Source organism: Chenopodium quinoa, unplaced genomic scaffold, assembly GCF_001683475.1.
Source record: "Chenopodium quinoa cultivar QQ74 unplaced genomic scaffold, ASM168347v1, whole genome shotgun sequence".
Lineage (NCBI taxonomy): Eukaryota > Viridiplantae > Streptophyta > Magnoliopsida > Caryophyllales > Amaranthaceae > Chenopodium > Chenopodium quinoa.
In genome coordinates, this window is record NW_018743920.1 from 2374093 (window position 1) to 2391224 (window position 17132).

A 17132-nucleotide genomic window follows, 5' to 3' on the forward strand; every position below is an offset into this window, starting at 1 on the left:
TATTTATAAAATAATTATATCTTTAATAATAAAGTTTAATTATAAATAATAAAATTTAATTATAATAAACACAAAATCATGGGGGGTTACACTATACTACAGTTAGGGTTTCCATAGCAAACAACAATCCAAACCATAATAAAACTCAATTCATCCAAAAAAAATATTACGGTTTTAGAATTTACGCTGCGTAATTAGTTTGGGGGAATGTAGTACTGGGGGTAGTAGATCTGCAGATACGCCATGTACACATCATCTGTCTCAAGACCTTCGGGGAGGCAAGATCTGATGCGCTTCACACCAGAACTAGGCTCAACAGCACTCCCACCCAGCATCTGATGGGACTCAGGTGGCTGGAGAACTTCCCTAGCAGTCAGCCAGAGTCCCCAGTCTTAGATTTAGCATCAGAGACCCCTCTAGCACCATCAACAGCCACCACAACATCAGCACTCCCCTCAGCGGCAGGTTTCTGAACCAGATATAAGGCTGGAGTAGGTGAAACATCGTTATTAGTTCCAGAAACCCCATCAACGGCCTTCGCCGGTTTCTCCTCCTCATCACTGGAGATATACTCCGTCAATTTAGCCCCACGAATCTTTATCCTCGCAATTATAGAAGCGCGACGAACTGGTTTCATGACACCAGATCCACGTCGTGGCTTGTACCTTTGGGAAGATGCACAAGGCATAACGTTCGCAGTAGGAGATGGAGGGGACTCGTAGCAAGACACATATGGGTTTTCGTCTTTTGAAGAACTCTTGGTGAAAGAGAAGCGAAATCAAAGAAAGTAAAGCAAGAGAGAGAAAGGAGAGAACCCAGAAAATCAAGAGTGAGAAGGAGAGCGTTTTTGGAGAGAGAGAAGAGGGGAAAACTGAAGAACTAGGGTTTGGTGGGTGAGTTTTCTGGAAAAATCTCCAGAATTGATTGCACCCAACCATCTTCAACAGATGAATTGAATGTAGATGCATTCAATGAAGGTGGTTGGGAGATGGGTGATTTTAAAAGGTTGGATGTAATTTTGGTGGGAATGGTTATGATAATTAGCCTAGTGTTAAAAATAATGAAAGTAGATTAGTGGTTATAATAAGTTGTTAAAAAAAGTAAGGGTAAAATTGTCTTTTTGCAGTCAAAAACTTACTAAATAAGGAAAGAAAAATATTTGTTGCGAGTAATGTGAAGCGGCCATTTTTGGCAAATGTTGCGGGTAATATGAAGCAGAGGTAGCATTAAAAATTAATTTCATGAAAATATATGTTAAGATGATTATGAATCCCACATGATTATGTTACATCATATCTAGTCAAAATAGAATTTGTAAATAGTAACCAAAAGTACTCCGGATTTACCTAAATCTAATTTACTCCTTTAAACTTAATAATTGTGTCTATTATTGTATAAAACAAACTAAGCAAGTAAAGTACTCCGTATGTGACCCAAGTATGTAGTGAGTTAGTGACACATTGCATAATCCACTGCACCACAATCAATCAATAACTTAGTACTAAAAGCGAAATCAGTGATTACACATGTCATTCATTAGTTGAAGATTTCCCCCCCCCCCTTTTTTTTTTTTTTTTTTTTTTTTTGTATTGTCTATGACTATCCTACATAAAAAGTATTTCTAGCGTAATATTCACTTTTCACTTTGCTGATTATATTTTTCCCATACACACTCAAATGAAATATTTTCATATGTATATATTTTACATTATTTTTTTTTGTTATAAAAATGAGCATAAAAAAGTTGTATATTAGGATATTATAATTTGTTTTTTTAGTAAACAATTATTAAATTAATATTGTACTTCATTATAAATTAAGTAAAATTCGTGCATTACACGAACTTTAACTAGTCTCGAGAAATAAAGTAGAGAGATTGACGAAAAACATTAAGGGATAGATGAAGTATCAATTACGAGTAAATTAGAAATTACCACAACTAATGGGATAAAGATAATTAAGGGATAGATGAAGTATCAGTTCGACAGTGCTGCTGTAATAACTAATCGCACTTTCTCCTTTAAACAACTAAATATCTCTCTCTTAAAGTAGGCTTGGCCGCCGGCTAAAAGATAAATAAATCCGAGCAAAATTGCTGATGTCATCCGCCGGAGAAACCTCGGAGAAGAAGGCACACCCAATGAAACTCGTCGTTTTGGCCGACTTAAATGTCGATCCTCCTGAATTTGACGAGGATGATATCAACCCCTTCAACCCTTCTCCCCCTCTTCCTTCTAGGTCTTTCCCTCTCCTCTCTCTTTGGATTTTTTTGTAATTTTTTCATTATTTTGGGATGAATTTTGTTGCTAATTGGAATTTTGAGCTATTACCCAGTTGCTGAAACATGAGTTTTACCTTAGAAATGGGGCAAAGATTCAATTTTGTTCGGAATTTTGGTTACCCATTTGGACAAATTTAGAGGGGTGTTAACAATTAAGAGGCTTAGGCTAAGGAAGAGCGAGTAAGAAATTTAATTTATGGTGGAATTAATGTTAAGGACGTCATTAATAAGGATTGGGGGTCTTATAATTTGGTTTTTCTGTTTGCTGGTTTGATGTGTTGTTCTGTTAGGGCAATAATGTAGACGGGATTCGTTGTCGGGTAATTCCCGGTAACATGAGGACTAAAATGGTTGTTCTGTTGCGGTTGAGTGGTAGAGGTTCTCAAGTCCATGGTTCAATTTGGTATGATTGATATGTTATTAATATAATTAAGTTGTTTTCATTTAACTACTTGTTATAGAAATTAAGTGAACTATTACAAGCTTACAACATGTATTTGATTGTTAATTTTGATTTATGATGTTTAACATTCTTAACAATCAATGAGAGTAGTCAGGAAAAGTTAAGTTATGGTAGTAATATAAAAGATTGTCGATTATAGGTATTGTCGTATTGAGGTCACCAAGTATGGTCTTTTTGGTTGTTTGATGTGTTTTTCTATCTTATTTATTCCCTTGGGTGTATCTAGAGCCGCAAAGGGCAATGATGTAGACGAAATTCAGAAATTTGATCTCAAAGACTTTTTCAACTAAGCTAGTTGTGTTGTTTCGATAGAGTGGTAGAGGTTCTGAAGTCTATGGTTCATTTTGGCATATTTGATGCGTTATTATTGGACAAAAGTTGTTTTAATTCAGCTGTTAGTAATCGGATTTTTGTGAGAAGCAATTTTGAAGCTAAATTTTTATTTATGCAGGTTAACAATTAGTGAGAGTAGTCAGGAAAAGTTGCCCTTGTTAGTAAAAGAAAGCAGTGATGTTGTAGATGGCGAAGCTAGAAGGTTAAATAAAATGGGGAAGTGCCGTTCAAGGTCTGGGAAAGATGACCATCTTGACTGTGGGGTGGATGCGGAGGGAGATCAACATTCTCAAGGGACTCCGTCATCCCGAGAAGAAAAAGTTAGCAGCCTTAAAACTGTGAGTTGGTGTTTAATGTTTTAGTCATTGTTGTTTTCAAGCAGTAAGCTGTGTTGGAAAGATGTTGAATAGTGTTACAATTACTTATTGCTCTTCACAATTCTATCAGCGCATAATTACTTTTGGATATATGGAGTAGTTTAGAGGTTCTATGAAGAGACAGATTCCCATGTTAGATTGCTAGTCTTTGTCTTTGAAAGGGTCTTGGACAAATTTCAGGCAATGCCAAAGGCTGAAAGAAGAATAGATTTGTGCCAGGTTCATCAAAAGGTCTACTTGCATGTTTTGCGTTTGTCATAGCTTTAAAGAGTAATGAAGAATGGTGAAATTACCTTTTGTTTGCTCATAGTACAATTTGTATCAACAGAGGTGAAATTGCTTGCGGAAATGTTGCACATTCTTGTTTTGAGACATTGGTCCTGGAATGTAACAAAATTGGTAATTTCATAATTTTTGGATTTTAGCTCCATCTTCTTCCATAGAAATTCCAATCCATTCAAAAAAAAAATTCCAATCCATTCAATCATCTTTTTTGTCATTTTTTGTGTCCCTTTGAGGATGGTTCTCATGGAACATGCTACTTGACAAGTTTCCGAAGGTTTGTAGGCTTTTCTAGCTTAAACGGGTTGGTTTTTAAGCTTGGTGAGAAGAATTTTGCCAAGTAGCTGTAAGCAATTGTCTTGGTCTTCTTTTCTTATTTGTGAGACACCTGTATTAGATTTATAAGACAAATGATAACCTAGAAGCTAGAACAGATAAGACCCTGGTATTAATGATGAACCCTGCATTGCTTCATGTGAAATCAATGCAGAATCATCTCTGTTTGATCTGGAGTTAACATTGGCGAGTGTATATTGTGAAATATACACTCATTTTACAGATTACTACTGTTCTAGATAGAAATTCAGACAAAAGTCTCATCGAGGCAGTACTGGAAATTTGATAAATCATGGAGCCCTACAATTATTTTTAGGCCCTTTTTTATTATTATTATTATTATTGGCAATTGATTTTTAGTCTACTTTATAATGACTTTTTTCCCCCCTGTTTGTAACATAACAAATTTCCCATGTCGGTAGGGTTTGATACATGTGGCAAGGAAAGCTCCAAAAAATGCACATGCTCACTTTTTACTAGGCTTAATGTACCAGAGATTGAATCAGCCTCAAAAGGTTGCTCTAAGGTCTTAAAACCTTTTTTTAGGTCTCAATTCATTCTACTTATCTTTTGCGGCTAACTTGTGGAACTGTCTTTTAGGCAGTGCTTGACTACGAGAAGGCAGCAGAGATTTTACTCCGGTCTGATGAGGAGATTGACAGACCAGAATTGTTATCATTGGTCCAAATGCATCATGCACAGGTCTTTGTTCTAATTTCTTTAAGTTTGTTTTGGCTAGGATACTTAAGAATGATATTCACATTAAAATTGTGTTTGGGCAACAAATGTTGGAGGGAAGAAGGCAAGGAACTATTTTCCTTCCAAACCTTTCGAACTCACTAATTTAGTTTATTTACAGCTTATTTGGTTAGCCGGCGTAGCCCTTTAGGAAGGTAAGGTAAGGGAGGGAAGGAGAGGGAAGAGAAGAGGAGAGGATAGGATAGGAAAGAAAGAGATGGGATTAAGAAAAAGACAATGAGCTCATTTGAAATTATCTGACACCTATGAACTTGTTTATTCCTAATGTATACTTGTGCTAAAATTGCTGCCTTCCTTGCTGTTCAGTGCCTCCTCCTAGAGAGTCTTGGAGATTGTGCTTCAGATAAAGAGCTTGAACCTGAAGAGCTGGAAGAAATTCTTTCGAAGCTAAAGGAATCAGTGCTGTCAGATATTAGACAAGTACCTGTATGGAACACTTTAGGGATTATGCTTCTTAAATCTGGTCGTTTGGAGGTAAATTTGCTTACTATTAAATGTGTATGTTAAGAAACTGTAACATTATTCTGCATGTGATCTGACCTTTTTTTTATATTTTTTTTTTATTTTTTTTTTATAGAGTGCTGTTTCAGTTATGTCTTCCCTGTTGGCCTTGGCACCTCACAACTTGGATTGCCTTGCTAATCTTGGTCTTGCTCATTTGCAGAGGTAAGGGAATGTGGTTAATACTCTCTCTTTCATGCGCTTACAGCTTACTGGTTCTCTTTTGCAATCATAAATGTTCTTCATTACACATGAGGATAAATATGCCATGTGGAAATTATTGAAACAGAATGTAGCATGGATTAAGCTTCAGACAAATAAATAGAATTTTAGCCTTATTTGATTTTCTTGTTGATTATGGAAAAAATTTCACTTATTCTGCCATCCGATATATATTAAGGTCAATGTCCTTTTGATGTGTTGTGTGGTTCACTCCTTGCTTGGCTGTCTTAGTGTAGTTTGCGTGAATGACCAGGATTCCTGTATTCAAATGTTCTCAGTCATCTTGTGATGCTGGTGTTCTAAGGCTTTTCTTTATACCTGATTTGTAATTTCAGTGGGAATGTGGAGGCTGCCTCAAAATGTTTCCAGGAGCTAATTTTGAAAGATCAAGGCCATCCCAGTGCTCTTGTCAACTATGCTACCATTTTGCTGTGCCAGTATGGCTCAGCTGTTGCAGGTTTGAATTACTTGTTTCTTAACTTTATCTTACAGTACACATTTCTTTGTTGCTTCTGCTTTTTTCCAGTTTTAAATCTTTGGTGGATCTTTTTGCTATTGTCTATTACATATTGCTGTTATACGGTTGTCTTGTCTCCTACTACCCTAATGTTAATCTCTCTCTAATTGTCAGGAGCTGGAGCCAGTGCTGGGGAAGCTGGTGCAGAGTCAGATTCTGCCGCTGCTATCAATGTGGCAAAGGAATGTCTATTGGCTGCAGTCAAAGCAGATCCTAAAGCAGCTCATACATGGGCTAATCTTGCCAATGCATATGATATTAGTGGTGATTATAGAAGCTCTGGCAAGTGCTTGGAAAAGGTGGCTTTGACCTTTCTGATGAAATCAGTTTGTGTCCTTCAGCTGTCCTTTTATGTGAACGAGTCTCTATTGATATCTGAATAACAGCCAGATACAGTAACATATGTATTCAGGCCAGACTACTGTGTCTTTACCATGTTAATTGTAATGTTGCTTTACTTTTGCAGGCAGCAAAACTGGAGCCCAACTGTATGTCTACTCGATATTCTATTGCTATCCACCGTATCAAGGATGCAGAAAGGTCACAAAATCCCACTGAACAGATATCTTTGGCTGGTAATGAGATGGCTTCGATACTCAGAGAAGCAGATCCTTTGTTGATTGATCCTCCAATTGCTTGGGCTGGACTTGCCATGGTTCATCAGGCTCAGCATGAGATTGCAGCAGCATTTGAAAGTGAACAGAAGGAGTTGATGGAAGTGGAAGAGCATGCTATTTGCAGCTTAAAGCAGGTACATTGATACGTGATTTAGTTATACATGAGATGCTTGTTGTGAAACTATTTCTATTCATTCTACAATTTATTTAGATGAGGACATCAAATGAGTATTACGTCTATGATTTTAATAATTTAAAAATTAATCTTTTCAAGCTGTCCTATATTACTATCTAAATAGTTGGACCAGTCAATGTGTTATTGACTAAGGATCTAGTCAATACGTTACCTCTGAAGTAGCTGGAATGAGGTAGTCTAACATCTTTGTTCGATCTAAAGAGTCTTAAAATATGTGGCTGATTTTTTAGTTTGCCTTTCAATCTTTAAAGACCTGTGAAGTTTTTATTAATAGAAGTGCACATTGTTACAGCTCCTCCTTTGAACTTTACAATTAGTGTTGGCATGTTGCCCAATAAATTGCTACTTTGCTCTTAAAAATTCAATAACCGTAACATTTTACGGATAATGCTTACAATCTTTTTTACATGTACAAACAATAAAAAATTACAACTGCATTCTGCATAGTGCATATATGCCTTAAAAGTTAAAACAATAATTTTGACATGAGTGATACAACCTCTTCCACAAGGACCCCCAAATAAATTTTAGAAAATGCTAAATAGTTTAGTAATCACTCCCTCCAGTTTAGTAAGAAAAGAACAAAATAGAGGAAATAATAATAATGAACCCTTCTAGTTATGCAGAGAGCTGGTTCTTACCCTCTTCTAGCAACAGTTATTGGGCTTGTAGCTTTAAGAAGCTACAGCTAGAGTAGTTCAGAGAAAGTGACCTTTGTGGCTTGATATGCTGTACTCAAATATGCCTCCTCTTTTTTCACAGGCAATTGGAGAGGACCCAGATGATGCTGTGCACTGGCACCAATTAGGGCTCCATAGTCTCCGCACCCAACAGTTTAAAATGTCACAGAAGTACCTCAAAGCTGCAGTATCTCGATTTAGGGAATGCAGTTATGCCTGGTCCAATCTTGGTATCTCTTTACAATTAGCAGATGAACCATCTCAAGCCGAGGAAGCTTTCAAACGAGCTTTAATTTTGGCTTCTTCTCAGCAAGCACATGCAATATTTTCGAACCTAGGGAATTTGTACAGGCAGGAAAAGCAATACGATAGAGCAAAAGCTATGTTTACAAAAGCACTTAAGCTTCAGCCTGGATATGCTCCTGCTTACAACAATCTAGGTCTTGTATTTGTTGTTCAGGGCCTACTGGACGAAGCAAAGTTCTGCTTTGATAAGGCTTTAGAGGCTGATCCCCTTTTAGATGCTGCCAAATCTAACATGGTTAAAGTTTTGGCTCTGTCCAAGATATGCAAAAGTTTCCCTTCAAGCATAATGCAGGAATAATTTGGATGAGGATGTGGACTTTCATACTGAAGTTGGAGGAAGTATATATATATCCAAGATGGTTCAGAATAGATTTATCCTTTCGATGACTGGGGGTGAAATAACGACCCAATGAGAGAGTTTGATGGGCTTTTCTGTAATCATTTCACATTTCTGAAAAATTGGATTCGTCTGCAAAAATGCCTTGGCTGAGAATTTATGCCTTCTGTTATCTTTGGCAGTTAACATACATGGTAATGTCCTGCAAAATGTAGCTCAAGGAAAGGTCATCATGCGATTCATGCCTGCCTTAGCAATCCTGTGCTGTGTGACTGAGAAATGTATCTGATTTTGGTTATCACATATTCATATGGGCCAGTCCAGTAGGTCAGCTGCGAGATTGTCATCGTTGGTAGAAGGTTTGACGTTTTTGAGAACATGCATTTTCAACTTAGATATTGCTGATCGGAGTTGTAGCACACCAGGTCAAGGATAATCTTGTTCAAAGATTGTTTCTATGTGCTTGACCTCATGAATTGGAGGGGATTGTGAGAGGTACGAACAACTTATGCTGATTGCTCGTCATGGAATCTAGTATCTATGCTGTTTCCTCAGCCTTTTCCCTGGGAAGTCCCTCTTTCCGTAAAGCTGTATTCTGCTGATCGAGTCGTGTATTTTATTAGGGAAATAATTTAGTACAATACCAGGTCACTTCATCGCTGTATATAGAGATCAAAACAAAATTAGCCAATTATTACACAAGCCAATGACATTTTCCATCAGAGTTCACTTATCTCTATCACAATTTATTATCCAAGCGGTAAATGTGATCTAATTTTTCTCTTTGTTTTTGTTACTATATCAATAAGAATGTGATCTTGGCTAAGATCTTATTCATATCTGATATCATTTAAGTTTTATGTGGTTGGACTAGAAAACCTCAAAATTTTCTGGTTTTGTGATGTTTGGCTCAGCAATCAAATTATCGAACAGTTACGAGTAGAGCGGGCAAAAAGTCGTGTCGTTTTCGTATTTGGTCTCGTGTCAACAAAATCTATCAAAAACTATGTAAAATGTAGGATAATTGCATGATGATTTGACCACTTTATCTAAAAGGTAGTGTTCTTTTCGTGTCGTATCGTGCCAATTTCGTAATTTCTCTTAGTAACTGTGTTCTTTTCGTGCCGGTTTCGATCGTGTTGTTGTGTCATGTCAGAGCTTGCCAACTCTAGTTACGAGTATCTTGAACTACAAATTATTGATTTCGCTATTCATGTGTCTCGATACAGGATAGCTTGCCAAAAACAGGTATGGACATGAGTCTCTTGTATCCCACTGATTCTGCAAAAAATAAAAAAAAATTGATTAGTACATAAATAAATTTTCTTGACAGTGACTTTGTTATTGCACATTTCAATTTGTGGATGTGATTGCATTTTACATACAGTTTATCAGTGTCCATACAAATGAAAAAGAACTTGCTGGAAAGTGGTTAGAATCCTACAGAACACCCCCTTACAATCCTCTCGAATATTCTCCTGCTCATTACATAAAAGTAACTTGCTCCTTCAACCTCACATAACTCAAAATCACTCGATCTTCGCTTCACTCCATGGCTGCAACAACATCCTCCCTTGCAATCCACATCCCCAAGTATCACTTCATCATCAGCTCATCATGTTCAAAACCCGGTTCGCTACCTGTTTCCCGGTCATTAAAACCGTCTAACAACCCTGATAAATCATTGTCTTTTGCTAAAAATTTGGCAGTTGCTAGTACTGTCTTTTCACCCCTTGCTACTTCCCCTTTAGCCTTAGCAGCAAAGCAAATAGTCGAGTCGCCTCAGGAAGATAACCGAGGCCTTATCCTTCTGGTGCCTGTTGCAGCTGCTGTAGGGTGGGTGCTCTTCAACATCCTGGGGCCTGCATTGAACCAGATCAACAGAATGAGAAGCGAGAAAATGACAATAGTTGGACTCGGACTTGGCGGGTTATTAGCTGCTGCATCAAGTGCTGTTATTGTGCCTAGTGCTTCGGCTGCAAGCGAAGTTGCTGAAAGTGAGGGTGCTTCAGGGGGTGGTAGTCAAGGTCTGCTTGCGTTGATCGTCGCTGGTGCTGTGGCTTTAGAGGTGGTGATGTTGAATAGCATGCAATCAAAGTATGAGGAAAAGGGTGGTGCTAGTGATTAATTAATTAAACTTTTGATAGGATTAGTGTATATGTATGTATATCAAAATGTAGCAAAAAAAAGAATTCCCTTGACTGAAATTACATGGAGTATATTCATATCATCATAATAATAAATCAGGCAGCTTTCATAAGTATGAGGTCCAAATTCTATGACATAACAAATACAAAGTACAATAAAAGGTGTACGGTTTCTTCATTCAATTCCTCCCAATGTTTAGGAATGAATGACCCAACGACATATCTTTTGGACACATAATTTAAGAAAATATTGAATGATGATCATAAAATGAGTTGTTTAATGTAAAGTACAGTTAGTAAAAATTCTAATAATATTTGTCCCTTTCTATCTATAAATATCTTAAATTATTCTACAATGGATGAAAGAGAGAATGTGTTATTTTTTCTTGAAACAAAGGGAATAACACACTATGTTCGATTATTATGCAAAAGTCCATGTTAAAGGGATATAAAAGCATGAACCACAAAGAATAAGCAAAAATTACAAATCACATAATGATAATAATAATAATAATAATAATAATAATAATAATAATAATAATAATAATAATAATAATAATAATAATAATAATAATAATAATAATAATAATAATAATAATAATAATAATAATAATAATAATAATAATAATAATAATAATAATAATAATAATAATAATATCTCCAACAGGACCGGGTTCGCTATAGCTAGAGGGGTGGGGGCCCATATTATATCTCGGTTCCCCACTAATTTCTTGTAATCGTTTGACTTTGTAGGTTTTTATAATAATAATAGTAATAATAAATAAATAAATAATTAGAAAAAAAAAAGGGTAAAAGGTAGAATTCAGGTGACAAATACGTGCAACTGATTAAACCCACCTCTCATCTCTCAAAGTCTCGAGTAGATCAGAGAATCCTTGCATTGCCTTTAAATGTCATGTACACTTTTCTTCTTACCATTTTTAGTGTTTTTATTTATGGGCCCATTCGTTAGTCGTTACCATTGCTCTTTTAAGTTGTTGGGAACCACTTTATATGAGTAGATTGAAATAAATTATGTAATTCCAAAGGTGGTTTAATAGGCCCATTCATGACAAATTGGAAAATTAGTTTCAAATAATTGCATAACTATAAGCATGTCATTATTAGAATTGGATAATTAAGTATGGATCCATCTTTTAAGTATAAAGTGAATTGTTTCTTTTTGATATTTTGTTTAAAATCTCACAACTTTTCACAATTTCAATGAATCTCAATTTATTAGATATTCAATATGTAATACTTCCTACTAATCATATCACTAATATATAAAGCCGGTCTCACAACCAGGCCATGAGACAACGACACTTGGCATTCCAGTTTTTCGTCAAGTGTCGAGTCACGTAAGTGACAAATAGGTATTAATATGGCAAATAGGATGCTAAGTAAGCGAATTTTGGATAGATTTTTTTAAGATAAAAATGTTATATAGTGTTTTATTATCAATATATTTCTAATATTTCATCTATACAAAATTAATCATAACTTTATATAAATATCTTATAACTCAGTACTACATAAAATTCGTTTTAAAAAATTCTTTAAAATGAGATCCATTTATAATATATTTAAAAAATAATAGAAAATCAGTAAAAACAAGTTTTAAGTAGAAAAAATAATTTAAAGTTTGGTAAAAATACTACTTCATTAGAAATACCAGTAATAATTTAAGTGCAATAAAAAAACTTTAAGTTAATAATAAACATAGATATCCAGTTACAAATAAAACTACAAAAAAAGTACACTATTATATAAATACAAAATACAAAAAAAGTACACTATTATATAAATATAAGCGATATGATATTGTATGTCTAAATATTTCACATTATCAAAAGGGATTATATGATCGTATTTAACATTTAAGCTAAAATGTTTAAGATAAAAGAGTTATAAATATCCTATAACTCAGTACTATTTCCATCATCAAATTCGTTTTAAAAAGTTCTTTAAAATAAGACCCATTTATAATATATTTAAGCACAAATTTTTATATGTAGTTGTTCAAACCATGTCACCAACTATTATAAGAGTTACTTCGTGAGTGCTATAGGGTTACTTGGTCAGTGTTATAGTGGTTACTCAATTAGTGTTATAGATAGGGGTTACTTAGTCAGTGTTAGAGGTTACCCAGTTAGTATTACAAGGGTTACTCGGTCAGTTTTATAGGGGTTACTTTGTCCAACCAAATGGTGTGGCTAGCCGCATACAAAATGCATTGTTATTTAATTTATTTTAAAAAAATTAGTAGAGAATCCGTAAAAATAAGTTTTAATCTGTAAATTTAATTTTAGTTTGGTAAAAATACTTTAACTTCAGTGAAAATAATTTAAGCTCTTTTCAAGTCAATAATAACATAGATATTTATTTACAAACAAAAATACAAAAAGTACACTATTATATAAATATAAGCCATATGATATCGTATGTCTAAATATCCTACTATACATTATCATAACGGATTATATGATCGTATATATTAACATTCAAGTAAAAATGTTATCTAAAATTTTTATCAACCATCTGGCATCGCCCAATAAATAAAGTCGGTCTCGCAGTCAGGCCACGAGATAGTGACTCTTAGCATTTAAGTTTTTCGCCAAGTGTCGAGTCACGTAGGCGACAAATAGGTATTATTGTGACCCATATAATGCTAAGTAAGCGAATTTTGGATAGATTTTTTAAGATAAAAATGTTGTATAAAGTTTTATTATCGATATACTTCTAATATTTCATATATACAAAATTAATCATAACTTTTAATAAATATCTTATGTTCTATTTTTATCATAAAATTCGTTTTAAAAAATTCTTTGAAATAAGATCTATTTATAATATATTTAATTTATTTATAATATAATAGAAAACATACTAGAAAAAAGTTTTAATCAGTAAAAATAACTTTAGTCAATGTCAAAAAAAAAAAAAATCAAGTTAATAATATCATAGATATCTTTTTACAAACAAAACTACAAAAAGTACACTATTATATAAATAAGCGATATGATATCGTATGACTAAATATATTGCATTATCAAAAAAAAATTATATAATCGTATATAACATTCAAACCAAAAAATTTATCTTAAAATTTATCAATAATTCGAACATCATCCGGACACAAAACTAGTTATCCACTTAAAAATGGCTCCAGTATATGATAATAAAACTTACATAAGACTATCAACATTGGACGGAGACATGAGCTAGGCCAAAGAAAAGTCGTGTCAAGCTAAACTTAAGCCCACAAACCAAACAAAAAATAAAAAATAAATAAGCGCAATAATTCTATGTGCAATTATCCCTATGATCGATTATTTTTGTCAATATAACTCAATACTCCGTATAATGCGAACATATTCCCTTAATGACATTTGGAAGAGTTGTAATTCCATAAATACAACCACTTTTTTTATAAATCTATTGTCCATGACACTGTTTCACGAATTTTATTTTTATGATATACTGTATTTGTAGAAGTACGGAGTAGTAGTTTTCATTCACTTGGTAAATCACTCCTTGAAATAATGGTTTAAGGTTTATACTATAATAAAAGAGACCATATTTTTGAATTTGGATGATTTAATAGCATTATTGAGGGGAAAGGGTAGGGGTGTCCGTTCGGACTTTGGATTGGACTGAAGCCTAGTCCAATCCATTCCGAAATATAATTGGACTCTCATTTTATAGTCCAAATTCAAATTCAAAGTTTTCAAATTCCAATCCAATCCAATCCAAATTAAAATTTCATAGCTGAATCCAGTCCGATTCAATCCGAATTAATAATAAAAAAAAAATTCCTAAGAAATTCATTAGAATCATAACTCCAATAAACAAAACAAACTTTAATTAACTTACAATGTAACAATACAAATCATAAATCCAAGTCTCCAAACACTACAAATATAGAAAATATGTCTTGATAAATAATTAGGTAATTAGGTGATTTAGGTAATTAGGTGATTAATAACACTTATTATTATTATTATTATTATTATTATTATTATTATTATTATATATATATATATATATATATATATATATATATATATATATATAAATTCGGACTATTTGGACTTAAAAAATTTGAATCCAATTCAATCCGAAAATCCGAATTTCAAAATATTTGAGTCCAAATCCAATCCAAATTAAAAAAAGTCCAATCCAAATAGCTTATTTTGACTGGATTGGATTGGATTTCGGACTGGAGTCCGAATAATGGACACCCCTAGAAAAGGGTCGTATAACACTACTATATAAATAAGAACTACTCCGTATTTAGTTATGGATTGGAAAATGACAAACATAGTTCTAAGAATTGAATTTTAAAAAAGGAAATATTGAGGATAAATTAACATTAATTCCACCGATCTACGCGTAATTTTTTCATGAATTCCCAACTTAATTCCATTTTAGAAAGTATATTTAATGCTTATATACTCCTTTGTTTTTTTTATAAGTTAGAGTTGGAATCTTCCATTATTTATATGTCTTCATTGACTTAATTTTTTTACCATTATATATTACGAAGTATATAAATATGATAATATAATATGTTGTTGGATTTGTCATAATATCTACTTTTATAAATTGATTTTTTTTATAATTTAGACTAGTCTCTAATTACAGATATTAATAATTGAAATTATATATCGGTAAATATACAAATTTAACTCTAACTTTTAGAGGAAAAATAAAATAAAATATAGCCCTAAGGGCTACATATATCATACCCTTTAACACACACTGACACCCTTCAATACGTCCCATTCATACAATAATAACCCAAACACTCATATAAAATTAACAACTAACCCAATATTCTATTCCAAACAAATAAACCCCTTTACACTTGCATGCAACAAATCACATAACACAACCATGAAACTTCCCACCATCCCCAAACTCCCACTCCTCCTCCTTCTCCCTCTCCTCATCCTCCTCCTCACCTTCCTCTCTCTCTCCTCAAGCCGACCCACACCCACCGACCTCATTATCCGACCCGAATACACCTCCTACCAATCCTACCTCACCCACCAACTCCACAAAACCCTAAACCCCAAACTCCGCAAAATCTGGCTCACCCGAGATTGGACCCGCAAAATCCACGTCTTCTCTCTCTTCTTTCTCTCTCTTCAAAATTCCCACCTTCTCTCCAACCAATCCAAAGCCCTCTGCATTGGCGCACGAGTCGGGCAGGAAGTTGCCGCGTTAAAGCGAGTTGGAGTGAGTGACTCAGTTGGAATCGATCTGGTGCCGTACCCACCGTTGGTTGTTTTCGGGGACTTTCATTCTCAGCCGTTCGATGATGAGGTTTTTGATTTTGAGTTTTCGAATGTGTTTGATCACGCGCTTTTTCCGGAGAAGTTTGTGAAGGAGATCGAACGGACGTTGAAGGTTGGTGGGATTTGTGTGTTACACGTGGCGGTATCTAAGCGGGCTGATAAGTATTCTGCTAATGATTTGTTTAGTGTTGATCCGTTGGTTAAGTTGTTTAAGCATTCTCAGGTGGTTTATGTTAGGGGTATTGATGGGTTTGGGCTTGATACTGAGGTCGTTTTTAGAAAAATCAAAGAAATTAATTGATTGGTTGATTTTAATACTTTTATTTAATCTGTTTAAAAAAAAAAAAAAAAAAAAAAAAAAAACTTATTAAATCTAGTGTATTAAAAAAAATTGAAATTCCGAAGGAATGATTATTGGTTATTGATCATTGATGATTTTTTATTGATATGAATACGGCATGAGGATGTTTATGACGTACATTGAGTGAGTGATACGAAATATATACTTGTATCGGTTTGTATGTCGTTATTGTGGTGTCATGAGATTAGAATTGTACGGAACTTATTTCTAAACGATATGCAGGATGCAATAGTTTACGAGTAATTGGTTATTTGAATGGACAAAGAAAGATACATTTACATCTAAAATTGTTATTGTGGAGCTTTAAGATGATTGTTAGGAGTAGAACATATTATGGTATGAGTCAATATGATTTTTTTTTTCTTTCTAATTTATGTAAGTATGTCTCTAACAATTGTAAATTTGTGTATGTTTTTAACGCTCAATTTGTTAGAAAAAATAAAAAAATTTGTATATCAACCAAATATCTAACGGTGGTCATATTGGTCAACGAGTTCATTGCCACTTTTCCGGCAGAGAAATCCATAGTACGTACTATAGGAGTGCAAGTTGATTTCTCACAAATTTGGCAAATGCAAAAGTGCCAATAATGCAAAAGCCCAACTCCGTAAATGGTCTGATTCTGTGAATGTCAGAAGCAACTGTATGAAGAAGATTGAGTTGGTCCACTTGTTAACATCTTCAAATGGATGTGCAGTGCTAGATCTTGTGTACAGTGTACCCTTCAAAAGGGAAAGGAAAGAAAATAAATGCTCATTACCAACATTGATCACGTACCCTAATGGTTGTGTACTTGTGTGTAGTGGTTAATTTTGGTCATCATTTCTCTTCTATTGGTTATAATTGATTAAAGAAAAAAAAAAAAATTGATCTCTATTAGAGGTGACAATCAGGTCATTTGGATTGAATCAATTCAGTTTAGATTGGGTCATTTTCGGTTCTATTGTCAATATGCTTATTTTAATAAAAATTTCATTATTATAAACATTAATTGTCAATTCTAGTACTTCGTATAAGTCAGGGATAAACAATGATTTTAGATAGAGTTTGGATCTTGAGTCAAGGTATTTTGAATTGGGTAATTGTGTATATTTTGATGGGCCTAATCTCTACT

General features: G+C 34.0%; 3 protein-coding genes across 3 annotated transcripts; all 3 read left to right on the top strand.

The window, feature by feature from the left end:
- The first annotated feature begins 1967 nt into the window (after positions 1–1967).
- LOC110687879 (UDP-N-acetylglucosamine--peptide N-acetylglucosaminyltransferase-like) lies at positions 1968–9127 on the top strand. The gene is made up of 10 exons (XM_021864522.1): positions 1968–2238; positions 3196–3415; positions 4495–4587; positions 4673–4774; positions 5138–5305; positions 5409–5497; positions 5890–6011; positions 6186–6370; positions 6538–6822; positions 7647–9127. The coding sequence occupies exons 1-10, from the start codon at positions 2099–2101 to the stop codon at positions 8166–8168; spliced, it is 1926 nt and encodes a 641-aa protein (XP_021720214.1). The 5' UTR covers positions 1968–2098; the 3' UTR covers positions 8169–9127.
- Positions 9128–9286: 159 nt separating this feature from the next.
- On the top strand, positions 9287–10450 carry LOC110687597 (photosystem II core complex proteins psbY, chloroplastic-like). Its single transcript, XM_021864236.1, has one exon. It carries the CDS (start codon positions 9760–9762, stop codon positions 10333–10335), a length of 576 nt encoding a protein of 191 aa, XP_021719928.1. The 5' UTR covers positions 9287–9759; the 3' UTR covers positions 10336–10450.
- Positions 10451–14945: 4495 nt separating this feature from the next.
- Positions 14946–16929, top strand: LOC110687598. The gene has a single exon (XM_021864237.1). The coding sequence runs from the start codon at positions 15254–15256 to the stop codon at positions 15956–15958; it is 705 nt and encodes a 234-aa protein (XP_021719929.1). The 5' UTR covers positions 14946–15253; the 3' UTR covers positions 15959–16929.
- Positions 16930–17132: the final 203 nt, after the last annotated feature.

What these genes read in the sequence shown, in the direction of transcription:
- LOC110687879 (XM_021864522.1), top strand. Translation starts at nt 2,099, where the DNA reads ATGTCATCCGCCGGAGAAACCTCGGAGAAGAAGGCACACCCAATGAAA. An exon ending in GGTCTTGCTCATTTGCAGAG is followed by an intron (nt 5,498 to 5,889) that starts GTAAGGGAATGT and finishes TTGTAATTTCAG; the next exon opens with TGGGAATGTGGAGGCTGCCT. An exon ending in CTGGCAAGTGCTTGGAAAAG is followed by an intron (nt 6,371 to 6,537) that starts GTGGCTTTGACC and finishes TTACTTTTGCAG; the next exon opens with GCAGCAAAACTGGAGCCCAA.
- LOC110687597 (XM_021864236.1), top strand. Translation starts at nt 9,760, where the DNA reads ATGGCTGCAACAACATCCTCCCTTGCAATCCACATCCCCAAGTATCAC.
- LOC110687598 (XM_021864237.1), top strand. Translation starts at nt 15,254, where the DNA reads ATGAAACTTCCCACCATCCCCAAACTCCCACTCCTCCTCCTTCTCCCT.